General features: G+C 38.9%; 2 protein-coding genes across 9 annotated transcripts in view; one reads left to right on the plus strand and one right to left on the minus strand.

Moving 5' to 3' along the window:
- The window catches only part of yem (yemanuclein), a 167,310-nt gene that overhangs the window by 71,296 nt on the left and 78,844 nt on the right, over positions 1–17,170 (plus strand). The gene's annotated exons all lie outside the window — the stretch shown is intronic.
- LOC143027673 (uncharacterized) lies at positions 3,021–7,904 on the minus strand. The gene is made up of 2 exons (XM_076189103.1): positions 5,267–7,904; positions 3,021–4,955 (listed from the first exon to the last, which is right to left on the minus strand). Exon 2 carries the CDS (start codon positions 4,166–4,168, stop codon positions 3,119–3,121), a length of 1,050 nt encoding a protein of 349 aa, XP_076045218.1. The 5' UTR covers positions 4,169–4,955; positions 5,267–7,904; the 3' UTR covers positions 3,021–3,118.

The raw sequence follows: 17,170 nt of genomic DNA on the forward strand, positions 1-17,170 counted from the left end.
GTTTGGCTTCTCTCCTACAGTGCTGTTGCAGTCGTTGCTGCTTTTACTCAATGCTGTATACAAAGATAAATGTACTGTACCTATATCTCACACTTAGAATGGATTGAAATGGATGAGAAAAATAGATCTTAAAATTCACATATATTTAGAGTACATACAACAATTGAAGAATTAAGAAAAAATTATTAAAAGGAAACTACAATTTAAAAAACTTAAAAATGGTAAGCAAGGTTATATTTAATGTGTATTTACCTAGTTGTACCTAGTTGTATTTTACGGGAAGGGGAGCTATGCTCGTGGGGTCCCGTCTTCATATCTCATTTTATCTAAACTATTTTTAAATTCATGTATTGTTTTTGCACACACCACTTTCTCATCTAACTTGTTCCAACTGTCTATTACTCTGTGAGGAAAGCTGTTCTTTTTCAAATCTCTTCTATAGCTGTCTTTTTTTATTTTCTTTCCGTGTCCTCTTGTATTTCTGTCATCCCATTTTATCAGATTCTCTCTATCAGTAATTTCTATGCCTTTCATGATTCTGTAAATAGCTATCAAATCTCCTTTCTCTCTTCTTTGCTCTAGTGTCTGTAGTTTAAGTTTTTGTAGTCTCTCTTCATATGATAGTTTTGAGAGTGTTGGTGCCAATTTTGTAATTGCTCTTTGTATTCTTTCAAGTTTTTTCATACATTTTTTTGTACTTGGTGACCATATCGTTGCTGCATATTCCAATCTTGGTCTTATCAGGGTGATTAGGATTTTCCTCACCATTTCTTCATCCAGGTATGTAAATGCCACTTTGATTGTTCTTATTAAATTATAAGTTTCTCCAAAAATCTTATTTATATGTTTCTCAGGTGACATATTATTCATAACAATGACTCCCAGGTCCTTCTCATTTTCTACTTTTTTTATTCCTTCTTTTCCCAAATTATATGATCCTGTTATTCTGTTTTTGCTTTTTCCAAATTCCATTATACTACACTTTTTTGTATTGAACTCCATCTCCCACTTCCTACTCCATTCTTGTACTTTATTTAGATCTCTCTGTAGTGATTCACAATCTTCTTCAGTTTTCACTCTTTTCAGTAGTTTTGCATCATCTGCAAAGAAGCTCATATAGCTTTCAATTCCTTCATCCATATCATTAATATATATAGCAAACATTATTGGGGCCAGAACTGTTCCCTGCGGGACACCACTTATTACTTCATTCCATTTTGAGTGCTGGTCTCTTATCACTACTCTCATTTTTCTTTCTTGCAAAAAGTCTTCCATCCAATTTAGCAATTTACCTTGTATTCCTCCTTCATATTCTAATTTCTTAAGCAACTTCTTATGTGGTACTTTGTCAAAAGCTTTTTTTAGGTCTAGAAATGCACAATCAGCCCATCCATCTCTTTCTTGTATTATATCTATTAGCCTTGAATAGAAACATATTAAATTGGTGACGCATGATCGTCCTTGTCTGAATCCAAATTGCCTTGGATTTAGTACGTTGTTTTTTTCCAAGTATTTTACCCATCTACTTTTAATAATTCTTTCACAAATTTTTGCTATTGTACTTGTTAGAGAGACTGGTCTATAGTTGGTAGGTTCTTCTTTATTTCCTCCTTTATATATAGGTACTATATTTGCTTTTTTCCAATCTTCTGGAACTTTTCCTTCTTTTAAGGAACTGCTTATTATGCTATGTATTTTGTCTGCCAGTTCATTCCTGTATTCTTTCAGAATCCAGTTTGCTATTTCATCTGGCCCATGCGATTTTCTGACATCAAAATTACCCAAGTGTGTCAATATTTCATTCTTTGTTACTTCTATTTCTTCCATAGGGGGACTTTTTCTTTCCACTCAATCTCTTCAGGTTGTATATTTTCCCTTGTAAACACTGATTTAAAATGTTTGTTCATAATTTCTGCCATTTCCATTTCCTCAGTGTATTCAACTCCTCCTTGTCTTAATTTCTCCAAGTCTTGTTTGTTTTTCAGTTTATTGTTTACAAATCTGTAGAATAGTTTTGGTTGATCTTTACACTTTTCTATAACATCTTTTTCATATTTTCTTTTTTCCTCTCTGCACTTTTGTACATATTCATTTCTATAACCAGTATATATTTTCCATTTTTCAGGTCTTCTGTCTTTTTTCCATCTGGTCCAGGCTTTGTCTCTTTTGTCTTTTAACTCCCTACAACTTTTGTTGTACCAGCATTTTACATATTCTTTTTCTTGTTTTTGTCTTGGGACATACTTTTCCACTCCTTTTTTGTAAATTTTTGTCAAAATATTCCATTTCTCTTCCACTGATGTTTCTTCTTTGTATATTTCTTCCCAGTTTTCTTGTTGGAAGAATTCTCTTATTTTATCAAAGTTTGTTTTTTCATACATCATTCTTCCTTTTCTATATTGTTCATTTCTTTTGATATATTTTTCTTCATTAAGTTCCAGTTCAATCAATATGTGGTCACTTTTACCTATTGGTGTTTTATATTCAATCTTGTCCACTATTCTAGGTTCAGATGTAATTATTAAGTCTAGCCTCGATGGTTCTTCTTCATTTCTATACCTAGTGTTCTCTTGTATCCATTGTGTCATTGAATGGTCAGTAATCATCTCAAGTAGAGCATTTCCCCATGAGTCATCACCACTCTTTACTGTCATTTCTTCCCAGCAGATTTCTTTGCAATTAAAGTCGCCCATCATAACTATTCTTCCTCCGTCTTCCATTATTTTAGTTAATGCTATCTTTGTGTCCTCTAACATACTTTTATGTTCACTCTCCTCCCATGAGGCTGTTTTCGGAGGCACATAATTGATCACAAATTTTCTGCTCTTCTTATCTCGGTCTTCCACTTCTATCATAATCATCTCTACTGTATTCTTTCCATATATGACACCTTTCACGTTTATATCCTTCTTAGTCAGGAACATAACTCCACCCCCTTGTTTTTTCTCTCTGTTTCTAATCCAATAATTGTATGCATCATGTCCTACACTGTTGGGTGGTAGTGGGCCTTTTAATTTTGTTTCTACAATTCCCATTATGTCCGGTTCTTTTTCTTTCAAATAATCATTCAGTTCATTCAATCCTGTTATCAATCCATCTATATTTGTGTAAGACGCTCTTAGTTTTCTGCCACTTCCATTGTGTTCTCTGTTTCCCTTATGTTTTTCTTTAGTATGTCGAACTGCTTTATTTTCATGTTCACTACTCTCCAATAGAATCTCTCTTTCTCTGACTCTGTTCTTTCCTCGTTTTTTGCCTTAGCTTCAAGTCTTTTCTGCTTTTCTGCCTCTCTTTCCTCCTTATTCATTTCTCTTTTTATCCATACCTTTTTATATTGATCATTTGTTGCTAGTTTCCCTGTTTTGGATAGAATTTTCTCTGTCGTTGTTTGTGACCTGAATTTAATCTTAATTGGTCTGGTCTTATCTGTACTATATTTTCCGAGTCTGAATTTTTCCTCAATTTCCTTTATAATTTCTGGTTCATCTTCCTGGACTAATTTTAATAAACTGCTTACTCTTTCATTTTCCTCCTTGATTCTTGCGGTTCTATCTGGGTTATGTTTCTCTTCCATTCCTAATATAATTATACATTTCTTTTTGTCAGCTAATTCTCTTACTATATTCTCCTTCTGTCTCATCACTTTAATAACTGAGTCTTCATTATGTTCTTTCAATTGCTGTTTGACTATGTCAGTGAATGAAACCTTATTCCCTTCTTGGGTTGTTCTCCAATTTTTAGCTTCTTTAGCTATTTTCTCTCTGTTTTCATTACTATTCTTCTTCAATTTCTCATTCTCCTCCTTTACATTTCCTAACTGTCTTTTTAGGTCCTCTATTTCTTCAGTTAAGTTTCTGTTTGCCTTCTCTAGTTGTTCCAACCTTTCAATTCTCTGGAAAATGGAGTCAACATTACCTAACTTACGTTCCAAGTCCTCGATCACCTTATCAACTCTCTCCTCTAGTCTTATCAGTCGGGGGGGGGGGGTTGTGTCCCCCCCCCCCACTTTAAATCCCTGGAACATATTCTCGTCACTTTCTACTGTATTGCTCCTCTCTATACTTCTAATCTTTACATTTTTATTAGACATTTCATCCTCACTCAGTCTTTTGTTTACCTTTCGCTTGTCTGGCTGGGCCAAGTCTACTCCCTCCTCATTTCCTTCCATTTCCCTCAGTAATCCCTCCCCTTTTCCTCTTTCCCTACTTTCCCACTACTCCACGAGCAATTTCCCCCCCACCCTGTAAAAACACTAGGCACTTCTCTTTGCGTTGGGATCCACAGACTTCAGTTTTCTTCAGAACGTCATCCAAGCCGTCCATTCGCTGAAGTGTGTGTGTGTGTGTGTATACAGGTATAGTATATACATACAGTACCTGCATACGTATATATACTGAAATACAGTACAGTATTAAAACATTAAAAAAAAATAGAAAAAATTATAAAAATGAAACTAAAAAGCATTGATAAATAAACAGTAAACAGCTTGTATTTAATAGTATTCAATAGAAAAAGTTACTTAAAAATGCAACAGATTGATATCATGTATCCTAGAGTAGAACCCTCGTGTCGGCCATTTTGAATAGGATCTGACTTACGACTGGTTGGTCGGAACCTATCTAGGTCGTAACTCGGATAGTGGCTGTACAACAATTATCTACTCATGATAATGTTCCTTACAATAACCCACTTGTGTTGTTGGGTCTGGCTATGGAAGAGCTGTGGATTTCTGCATTGTTGTTTACCCAAGCTGTGTGAGATACTGAGATGATTGTGCATTATGTGGATATTTGTTTTGACTGCATCTCGTCACACACCACATAACAAAGTTCTTTTCACCCAAGCCTCCCCTCCACCCATCCATTACTTTAGCTTGCTACACTTAATTCTGTTTCCTACACACTTTGCTAGCTTTCCCCTCTCATTCTCTACATAGAACCAAAGCATCTTAACCCCTTCCATACGGTGCCGCACACGTAGGCGTCATGGACTTAGATCTCAGTGGCAGCAGCCAATGCCAGCCGTACGACGTGTCGTAATAATACTCGCATCATAAAATATAGTCACCGCTTATATCGATCGTTCTCTCTTTCACCTGCGAATTTTGAATACCACAGAGAATGGGATTCAGGGCACATTTGAGAGAATGTAAAAACACAGGGGCGACTACAATAAATATAATCAAGACGCCGATATGGCAGCCTCGCGAATACACTCACTCCCCATGACGCCTACGTGTGCGGCACCGTATGGAAGGGGTTAATACGTTTTGCTGTCAGGCATCTATTCTCTGCCTCACCTCAACCTTTCTTGTTTCATTCTTGAAAATTTTATCATAATTCTCCAATTTCTTGTTTGAAAAAATCTTGTCTATTCCTTTCAGCCTTTTTGACATTTTTAATGTGCCTCACAGAGCACCACGGGCATGTAGCACAACTCTGTCATGCAACTTTCACTTTGTATTAGTTTGCAAATACCTTTGCTACTCAGACTCTTCATCCTGTCCAGACATTTACTAGTATTCTTAACTCTTGTAACATGTCTCCACCTCCGATCCTCCATCCAGTACTACTTGCGACTCCAGATACTTAAGTTTTAACTTCCTCAAGCATCTTGTCAGATCACGTGCTTGTTCAACCTTCCACCATTGACACTTATGTCTCGTAATTTTACTTGTAACTATATTCATACTGGTTTCTATTCTTGCACACACAGCTGAGCTAAGTCATTGGCTGGTTCAATCTCTTTTGAATCAATTGTGGGTGCAGTGTCGTATGCAAATAACAAACTATTCACCTCCCATGCCCCCCATCCATCCCCACTAATTCCAAGTGTTCATTTAGGCCTTATATTCATTGCCCTTTATTGCCCATCCACATACACATTAAACAGCTTCAACAACATCATCTCAAACAATACTCTCACCATTCCTGACTCACACATGCCCTAGTACTCATGAATGCAGTTAATTTATTTTCCATGTAATGAAGCAAAGGGGGTAAATCAACTTAATGCTTTTGGATCCTATTATGGAAGAGTTTTGCTTTACTGCATTGCCTCTGACCCAAGCAATGTGACAGGAGATGCTCAGATGAGAGGGGCATTATATATTTTAATGCATGGAGTGTGTGTGGTTTGAGGTGAAGGTGAGATTGTTCAGCATGTCTGTGGATAGGGTGGTGAGGGAGGTTAACATGGGCATTAAGTAGGGGTTAGGAGTTTGTGGGTTGACTGTGTTGGTGAGGTTGAGACACAAGGTGGAAAAGAGCTAAAAAGGATAGAGTAGATCAGAGTGTTCTGGTGGTTTGGTCACATGGAAAGAATGGGGGAAGGAAGAATAGCAAAAAGAGAGTGGAAAACAGAAGTGGATGGAGTGAACACTTGAGAGGAAAACTGAGGATGAGGTGGATGGATGGGTATGAAACGGGCATTGGATGTAAGAGGAATGTCTGTAGAACATGGAAGAGAGAGGGTAAAAAATGGCTGTGAATGGAGAGTAGTTGGAAATGGATGAAAAAAATTACATGGACTGAAGGGATTTCTTATTTTCTGAACTATATGAATTTATTTCTTTAGTGAATGGTGAGGTGGGGATGGGGAGTTCCATGTAAGGAAACTGGAGTAAACCAGCTTTGGTTGTTGGGCTCTGCTTTAGAAGAGGTGTTGTTTTGTTGCATTGCCTTTGACCTGAACAGGGTGGTACAGAACAAGGATGATGTTTCATCCACAAAGATAAGATGAGTATTTTGGATGTGTGTGGAATGGAGATAGTGTGGTTGTAGGCTTTGACTTGGCGATGCCCCTTAAAAGGAGGGAAGGGGATATTTGGACATGCATGTATGTAGTGGGTGTTTGTTTTGACTATGTCTATGTAAGGATGAAATGGACTTTGGTGTTGTGTACATATGACTTTTTCAGTGTCATTATGGAACAAAAGGTCTCGTGTTAGCATGATGTTTTTTTTATTGTAACTCAAAATGTGTGCCTGGGGATGAAAGGTTGATTTGTCCCAAATCACATCACTTGGGTCATGGGCACTGCAGCAAGGCACAGCTCTTGCAAAGCAGTCTCGGAGCAAGAGTCTCACTGCAGATGAGAATATCCCTTTAGGCTGTGTCATCTCTTCATTCATTCACGATTATAATCTCCCTTTATTCATTCCCATCTTTTGCACTTCCTTTTTCCTGCTCAACAAACATTCCACAAGCATCAAGGCCACCTTTATCACACCCATCCATCTCAGAAATATAATAATTGTTGCCCCAAGTTTCACTTTGTGGGAGAACCCACAGCCTCACAGCAGCTGCCAATAGTCCTCAAGCTCCTCCACTGATCTCAGGAAAGAAACTTCAGCCTGTTGTCAGCTTTATATTGTTGTGGAGCTGTTTCTGTGTCACCAGCTGAAAATAGTTCCAGTTAACAGTTGTAAGAAATACAGTTACCATGTGTAAGAAATAGAGTTTAGATTGAAAGAGAGAAATCTTGGACCTAATCCTGAGACCAGGTGTTGGCCCCTCAGGTGAAGCAGTTAATGAGCAAGATGGGCAGGGATGGACCAGTGACGGGTACCTGCACATGGTGGTCCTTCATGGTGGACAGCAGAGCTCCCCATTTTTAAAACCCACCAACCTCTCAGTCCAGAGGGGCCTCTGGCTCACTGTACTGGGCTCAAGATCTCTCTATCAACTTTACTGTAATTTTCACTTTTTCACACATGGAAAGCTGACAACTGGTGATTGCTCTCCTCTCCCTGCAACTTATAACTTGTAACATAGAAACAGTCCCTGACTGATACAACACAGACAACTGTTCAAAGTCTTCTCATAGAGTTCTGTGGGAAGTTCTGAGCAAAGGTGGGTGGTCTGATTCGGAAACTCAGATTATCCAGGCGCGATTCGAAAAATTTGAAGTGTGTGTATATATATATATCTTTTCTATGTTACGCACTAATGTGCGGTCGTCTGGATGCAGATTTCCGAGTAGGATACTGAAGTCCATGGTGTTTTCCTCTAGACGTCTTTCGGCTCTAATTAGCCATCTTCAGGAGGTGTTGTCTGGTTGAATTGTTGACAGAGAATGACGCGGTTTGATCGTGTGGCGGTATATATCGGCGGAGAGCGGAGTGCCCAAACGTCCGCCCGCCAATCAGCGCGCGGGGTGCATCCTCTGTCTTCTCGTTGGTAACGACGTTTCAGGTTGCTGTTGTATATTAATAGCGGGTTTTTGATTGTAAATTAGCACCGCTTCTGTCATCTTTAGTCTTCTGGTGTCATTATTTCTTTCAATGATGGCGGTGGTGCCTTCCATATGGTGTCTCTTAAGTGTTAGTCCATGCTCGTACAAGTAGTGTCTTCTTATGGCGCCGTCCTGCAGATGTGCTGAAATTCTCTTAGACAGTGTTGTAGTGGTGACGCCAATGTACCGAGAATTTAGGCGACTGCAGTCACCACTAGAGCAAGTATGTTGGTACACGACGTTCACCTCCTGTATTTCACTTGTCTTAGGGAGGCAGCTATTCTTGACAACTAACATGGATGTCCTTCTTGTTTTGTAGTAGATGACGAGGTCGATTTTTGAAGAAGGGTCGGTGGGTGTGACATTCTTATAAATTATATTTTTGATGGCTTTCTCGTCATCCTTGTAGGCTGAAGACATAGTAGCACTGTAAAAGAGTTTTATGTTTTGTGTAACTGTCTGTTGTTCTTGTTGGTGCATAAAGGTGTTCAGTCGATGCCGGATAACACTATCTATTTCTTGGATGGGGTAATTGTTGTTGCTGAGAAGCTGGGTTATTCTCTTGAGCTCTGCGTTGGTGGCGGTCCATGTTGAGCAGTGGGTGAGGGCTCTTTTGACGAAGGCGTTGATGACGCTGCGTCGATACCGCTCAGGACACTCGCTTGCACCGTTAAGGCAAAATCCGAGATTGGTGGATTTGGTATAAACTTCCGTAGAAAAGGAAGCGGCTTCACGACGGACCAAAATGTCGAGGAAAGGGAGCTTGCTGTGTTGTTCTATCTCGTGGGTGAAGTTGAGACAGGAATTTGTTTTGAACTTGGAAATTAAATTCACGACTTCTTCTTCTGTGTTGCCACTGATGAAGATATCGTCCACGTATCTTGCGTAGATTTCTGGTTTTGGATGGTGCTGCTGCCAGAATATCTCTTCTTCAATATGACCCATATAAAAGTTGGCGAAGAGCACTCCCAGAGGTGATCCCATGGCAACGCCGTCACATTGCACGTACATGTTGCCATGTTGCCTACAAGGATGACGAGAAAGCCATCAAAAATATAATTTATAAGAATGTCACACCCACCGACCCTTCTTCAAAAATCGACCTCGTCATCTACTACAAAACAAGAAGGACATCCATGTTAGTTGTCAAGAATAGCTGCCTCCCTAAGACAAGTGAAATACAGGAGGTGAACGTCGTGTACCAACATACTTGCTCTAGTGGTGACTGCAGTCGCCTAAATTCTCGGTACATTGGCGTCACCACTACAACACTGTCTAAGAGAATTTCAGCACATCTGCAGGACGGCGCCATAAGAAGACACTACTTGTACGAGCATGGACTAACACTTAAGAGACACCATATGGAAGGCACCACCGCCATCATTGAAAGAAATAATGACACCAGAAGACTAAAGATGACAGAAGCGGTGCTAATTTACAATCAAAAACCCGCTATTAATATACAACAGCAACCTGAAACGTCGTTACCAACGAGAAGACAGAGGATGCACCCCGCGCGCTGATTGGCGGGCGGACGTTTGGGCACTCCGCTCTCCGCCGATATATACCGCCACACGATCAAACCGCGTCATTCTCTGTCAACAATTCAACCAGACAACACCTCCTGAAGATGGCTAATTAGAGCCGAAAGACGTCTAGAGGAAAACACCATGGACTTCAGTATCCTACTCGGAAATCTGCATCCAGACGACCGCACATTAGTGCGTAACATAGAAAAGATATTCTATAAACAGAATAATGCTATCTCAGCTGTTGACTTTAACAACGCATGCATTATTAACGGCCTACTTCCAAAATATATATATATATATATATATGTATGTATGTATATATATATGTATATATATATATATATATATATATAATATACACATATACATATATATATATATACAGTATATATATATATATACATACATACATACATACATACATACATATACATACATATACCAAGGCTTTTTCCCCCTTACCAGGGAGGTAGCCAAAAAGGATAAGGCATAAAATAATTTCCACCCATTCCATCCCCCAAAAACACTCCACACCCCTCCACCCTCCCTCCCATCTTAGCACCTCCTAGATGACGGGTCATCCCTGCACCCTGTCCACTGCCCTGGGTCAGAAGCAGTGTCGCAGGACACAGCACATCCACAGCAAGGCCGCTTCATTAAATCGGCGACCCCCCCCTCTCCGTCCCCCCATATAAAGGAGAGGACGGGGAGAAATCCCTTTGGGCTGCGTCAAAATTTTTGCTCACACACACTACCTCACCCCCCCATTCCCCCGTCCATTCCACCTCATGCATCACAACATTTTCCATATACAACCATTCTCCATTCACCCCTGTCTTCTGTCCTCTCCCGTCCTTCCTCAACAGACATTCCCCTCTTCCCCAAAGCCCCCTTCACCCCATCCATCCATCTCATCCTAGGACGTCCCCTCATGTTCACTTCCTCCACATCTGCCTTCCATACCTCCTTTACTAGTCTTTCTTCACTCATTCTTTCCATGTGTCCAAACCATCCTAATACTCTTTCATCAACACTATCTCCCAACTCCCTTTCCACCCCTGTTCTCCTCCTCACCTCCTCATTTCTCACTCTTATCAAGCCTAGTAACCCCCATCATACTTCTCAGACACTTCATCTCAAACACATTCAAGTTCCTTCTCTCTTCCTCTCTTATGTTCCATGTTTCTGCTCCATACAGTGCTGTTGGCACAATCACTCCTTCATACAGTCTCCTCTTAGCATCCATTCCCAAATTTCTATTCCTCGTTACACTTTTTAAACCACCAAGGCATTTACTCGCTTCTCTCAATCTACATTCTACCTCCACCTTCACTCCACCTTTTCCTGCCACATTTGCACCCAAATATCTAAAACTATCCACTTCCTCCAGTTGCTCTCCCTTAATGCTCACTTCCAGTCTACTGCCACTTTCACCCCTTGTACATCTCATCACCTTACTTTTACCCACATTTATCTTCAGCTTTCTTCTATCACACACTCTCCCAAACTCTGTCACCAACTTCCTCAATCCCTCCTCCGATCGTGCCACAAGCGCAGTGTCGTCCACAAACAACAGCTGGCTCACCTCCCACATACATATGGACTTAAATTTTTTCGAATTGCCCCCGGATAATTGGATTTTCCAATTTGGACCTCCCACCTCTGGTTCTGGGGACTGTTGCCAGCCACTGTGGGGCTGTGGATTTTCCACTTAGTGAAAATTGTCAGCGGCACTTTATCTTGCAGGATCACTTTAAGCAAGTACCTTTCGTTGGTCCCTATCATAAATATATATACATATATGCATGCATACATACATACATACATACCTAAGAACCTTTTCCCCCCTATAAGAAGGGTGGCTGTGTCAGATCATATGCCCACCCTACACCCCATTCATCACCCTACTTATCTTATTCATGGATGAAGGGAGATACCAGATTCCAGCCACACCTCCTGGGTGAAAGTCAATGCAGTAAGGCACAGTACCTCTTCAGCAAGGCTCAACAGCCAAAGCTGGTTTACCCCCACTGCTTCATTATATGGCAAACCCCGACCCCCTTCTCACACATCCAGTTAAAATCTGAACTACAATAAACCTTTAGGAACCAATTAGTTTCTTAAAAAGAGGATTGCCTATATACCAGTACAGACATGAGAAACTAAAAATGCAGTAATTGTTTCTGGCGAGGTGATTGGTAAATTCAGAACTGTCAAAACATTTTACTTATAGAATAGGCCTTCTTTGTAGTTCTGATGCATTAGGTAATTTGCATTAGTAGTGTGGTCAAATGTCAGAGAATTAATGGCTTTATGGAATGTGCCATAGAATGTTTCTGGTAACATTGTGGTAGTTTGGAAGAGCAGATGTTTCCTGGGTGGCAACTGAAAGCTTGCAGGTTTTCTATTCTCCTAGTCATGGGTTCGAGTCCTGCACTTCTATGATTCCCAACAGTGAATATTACCTACCCCAGTAGACCAAGCTTGTGCATAGGGTAAAGCCAACAGTTTTGATTGTAGCTACACGCCTTCTTGTGTATGCTTAGCACCTGGAGTGCATATTGTGCCAGTATAAATTATAAGTGTACAGTTTTTACTTTTCATCAGGGGGAGTTTAGTGTAACTTTTCCAATTACAGAGTAAGTAACAGTGATAAAGCCTATGTTACCAATGGATCAAGCAGATGTGGAGAGTATGGATGCGACTACTGCTCATATACTGTTTTAAAACTTTAATTTTGTATAATGAACAGTGTCTAAGAATGACCCTACCAATATTTTTTTTTATATTCTTTTAAGAAGCATATTTTCTGGTATAGATCAAGAATTGGATTGCAATTTTTTTTTTTTTTTTTTCTTTTCCATATGAGATTACAAACTGGAAATATTTCAGTTATAAAATATTCACACTGATTAGCATGTTCCACACTTTACAACTTGTTTTATGTTGAAGATAATTAAAAAGGATTCTACTCTATTTCATAACATTTATTGTAATGGATGATTTGAAATCCAGTAATGAGTGATAACCCCTTTTCCTGAACAGATTCGAAGAAGATTGAGAGTGCAACCCTTTTATACAGTTCCTTATTTTATTACACAAGTTCAGATTGGTGCCATTGACAATATTTACATTAGGATGGTGACAACAAAAGTAACAATTCAACACGAGATTCCTATACAAGTAGTCATATATGTAAATATCTTTTATTGTGGCTTAAGGGTAGATGCAGTATTTAACCCAGTTAGCAGGTGTCCACTTCATAAATTTAATTTTGGTAAATGCCAGAGGGTTCTTTTAAGCAGCTAAGAAGGAGCAGCAGGCTCAGATGCGAGTATATGAAGAGCAGTTTCAAATTACTTTGTAATGTGTATATTGTATCTCTGTCTTTTGGGCCCATTTCACTTCAGTAAAATCATCTGGCATCAGCCATGACTAGATATGTGAAGTGACCACCGGGCTTAAACACAGTTGGCAAAATGTGTGTTGGGCTTCTAGGTTTTGAACTTGATAGAGCTAGAGTTTGTGGTTGTTGCTGGCTGATGGAATGATGCAAGCTTCACTTTCTGTGATTTCTCCTATTGGTAAGGTCATCCTCCTTGGTGGTATTTTACTGCCAAGTCAAGATACAGTGTATTAATGTGAGTGGGAATGATACTATACTTAATATTAGCTCATTAACTGCCAGTCTTTCCCCCCCCCTTTTTTTTTTTTTTTTTTTCTCTTTCCCTTCCTCACCCCCTCACTTTCTTTTGCTTTTTTTTTTTTTTTTTCATCTTTTTATTTATTGATTTTTTTTCTTTTTCTTTCTTTCTTTTTGTATATTATATAGAGAGTCCTCTTTGGAAACCAGGTACAAATTGTAAATAATGTTTTCCCATAGTATTTGTGGGGCACTTGCTGAAGAGTGAAATGTAATTACAATTTTTATTATTATTTATTCTTTATTTTATTTTTTATTTTATTATTAGTAGTATTATTATATATATTTTTTTAAGTATTGTTAAGTGGGTTTTATACCAGCATGGCTAAAACAGATTAGCTACATTGGGAAGTAGAAGTGGAAAGGATAGATTTGAACCTTGGTCTTGTTTGGTGAGTGAAGGGGAGGGATTTGACAAGGCATGACATTGACATGACATTGTAGTCGATCAGGTTGGAGTTCTTTAAAGCACACACCGGGGGTCAAAAGGAGTAAAACACGTGTTGGATAAGTGGTGTGATCTGATATTTAGTGACGTGGACCAGAAATTGACTGCCATAATGTGAAATTTGATATGCTTGGCAAAATTTTATTTTAAGACATGTTTGGTATAGCACACTTTGATAATGTATATATGTGTGTGTGTATGTATATATTTATATATATATACACACATATGTATATGTGTGTGTGTGCATATTTAAAAGATGGTAGCTGTTTTGTTCAATTTTATTAATTTCATTGCTAAAAACAGGTTTCATGGAATTGTGAAACTTGCAGATAAAAGAAAATGTAAATCACTTCTTTCTTGTATGAAAAGCCTACTTTTGCATAATTTAAGACAACTGTATATCTTAATACTTAAGTTGTACATTGTTTATTAGCTTTACTTTAGGTTGAATATCACAGTATAGTTTTGGATGAATAAGCCGTAATGATCTGTCATATCAAGTCACTGCCTCTATTGGACCTGGGAAATTTAGGCCTAGAATTCTATATTTAGAATCTTTAAAGGACATTTAGCTTTAAGAATTCATTGTGAATGTAAGTTGAGAATGTAGATCATAAGACTTTTTGTAAAACTGACTGAAAAAATTATATATGTCATATCAGACTCACTTTTGAATATCCTGTAGACAGAAATCTTTGGGCTTTTTCCTACAAAATTGCATTCATTGTGTATGAGGGTAGCTTGCACATGCTGGGATTCTTTACTTCATCTGAGGATGCCAATCTATCAACTGTTTTGGTTTTAGTATGAAGGGTACATTTTGAACACCTATCCACGGGTTCACTGCTGCTAAAATTCAAGTGGCACTAGCCCTGTAAAGTAGTGTATACTGTATTTGCCAGCACACAAGACTGTGTATCTAATGTGGCTGTACTACCGAATGGGAGATTATGGACAGAATTCAGAATGGCTAAGAGGATCTGGGTTACGCTGTTACCACTAACGTAAAAGGGTACAAAATCATTGTTTTTTCCTGCAAAGCCCTTTTTCAGTAATTTTCAATAAATGCATGATGAAAAATTTTCCTCAACGTTATAATTCCCTCAAACAAACTCTCATTAAAAAAAAAAAAGGTACATCTTAAATGCTGGAAAATACAGTATATGTGTAAGTAGAATAGGTATATTAATTGAAATATAGTCATAACCCCTTAAATTTGTGAAAGCTAAAATATTAGTTTGTCACCAGATTGAGGGAGTCCGTCTTTGTGGCCAGGGACTAGAAAAGCACCCTTCATACAACCTTCTTTCAAAATTAAAAAGGCCAGATCAGTTGGGGTTTCTTTGCATGATGGAAGTGGCAGGAAGATGGGCCAAAGTGGATGTAGCCTTCACAATTAGTCATGTATTAGAAATTGGTGCTTTATTCATCAGATAGTGCATGAAAAAAAGATAAATACACTCGCACCAAAGGGTATTTTTTCCCTAGTTAAAGGATTTAACACTTCATATCCATCCCACACCCATTGTAACCCAGTCATTGACCCTCTTAGCACCTTGTGGATGAAGAGTCATCTCTGGCCCCTTGCCACCACACTGCGAAAGTCAAAGGCAATGCAGTGAGACACAGTGCCTCTGCAGTTGGAGCTGGTTTACCCCCACCGCTTCATTATATGGTGATCACCTTCCTCATCCACACAGAAAGTTTACAAAATAGACCAAAACATCCCTTCAGGCTGTGTCTTTACTTCATCAAGTGACAATTTCTCACTATTTACACATTTAGTGCACTCTCTTCCTTGCATGACACATTCCTCTTTGATCTAATGCCTTGTTTATCCTGTCCTTCCACCTCATTCTTGGTCTTTCTCTCAAGTTCACTCTATTTCTGATTTCTACATTTTTCTAGCTAGTCTTTCCCTGCTTCTCCTTTCCATATGTCCAAACTATTTCAGCATTCTTTGATCTCCCCTATCTAACAGTTCATTCCATTCCTGTTCTCTGCCTCACCACATTTCTGTCTAACCTTGTAATAATTATCACACTTCTGAAACATTTTCAGACTTTTCTTCCCTCCTTAGATTAATGTCTTGTGAAGTAGTTGGTGTCTGAGTTTAGAAATTCTTGGTGTGTGAGAAGAGATTGAGGGTAAATATTGACCAAATTGGTGATGAGATATACAAGGATTGATGATGAAGGTAGGTTGAATGTGAGCGTGAAAGATGAGTCCAGAAAGGTGTAGTTTCTGTGAATGGTGAGCTGCAAGTATTTGGGGTCACATGTGACAGTGACAGAGAGGAGTGGATTTGCAGTTTTATAAAGGAAGTGATTAAATGTATGAATGGAACTGAATGTGTCCTGAGAAATAGGTACTCATGGGTGAAGCAGAGAGGATGATGGTTTTGTTTCTTGTTTCTTGTTCTCCTAATATGGTTTATGGTAACAGTTTGATCTGTATAATCTAGGCTATTCCAAGATTTTATGCATCTGTATTGATTTCTCACATCCTCCAGGCATGTGGTCTTGTTCAGCATTTTCCCATGATCTTGTAATATCCTTCCATCCCAAATTAAGAGAATTCTGTCAATAACTCTTTTAAACAACAATTATGCTACACCTGACATAAGGTGAAATAACAGTATCTTCACTGAGTGACATATGGGCCTGCCCAGTGGCCATTGCCAGTTACTTAAGAGTTGTGAGTCTCATGCAAGAGAAACCTGGGACAGTGGATTGACTGATTGATTAAATAGGTGAAGGAACACCACATCCTTGATCATCAGTCTCTATTGTTTTCCAAGTAGAATTGTCCCTCAGCATAAAACTTATTTAACATGACACATCAATACTCCCATATATACCCACTTCCAACTAGCTAGATCAATATAAAAAACTTTAAATATCTTTTACTTGTAACACAAACACATATATACCAAAGGCTTTTCCCCCTTACAAGGGAGGTGCACTGTGGGAGGTTTTGCAGATATACTTGATAGGAGGAAAGTTTCTGGGAGCTGTCAAGAGTTTTTACGAGAGTAGTAGAGCATGTGTCAGGATTAGAAATGGAGAGTGAGCAGTTCGAGGTAAAGGTGGGACTTCGTCAGGGATGTGTTATGTCTCCCTGGCTGTTCAACTTATACATGGATGGGGTGGTGCGAGAGGTAAATGCAAGGGTGGTGGGTCAGGGATTGGAGATGTTTAAAGACAATGGAGGAAAGTGGGAGGTGAGCCAGCTGTTGTTTGCAGAAGA

The sequence above is a fragment of the Oratosquilla oratoria genome, chromosome 8 (genome assembly GCF_046742065.1).
Source record: "Oratosquilla oratoria isolate Oo_2021 chromosome 8, ASM4674206v1, whole genome shotgun sequence".
Classification (NCBI taxonomy): Eukaryota; Metazoa; Arthropoda; class Malacostraca; order Stomatopoda; family Squillidae; genus Oratosquilla; species Oratosquilla oratoria.

Coding starts and splice junctions, on each gene's coding strand:
- LOC143027673 (XM_076189103.1), bottom strand. CDS start 4,168: ATGGAAGGAAATGAGGAGGGAGTAGACTTGGCCCAGCCAGACAAGCGA.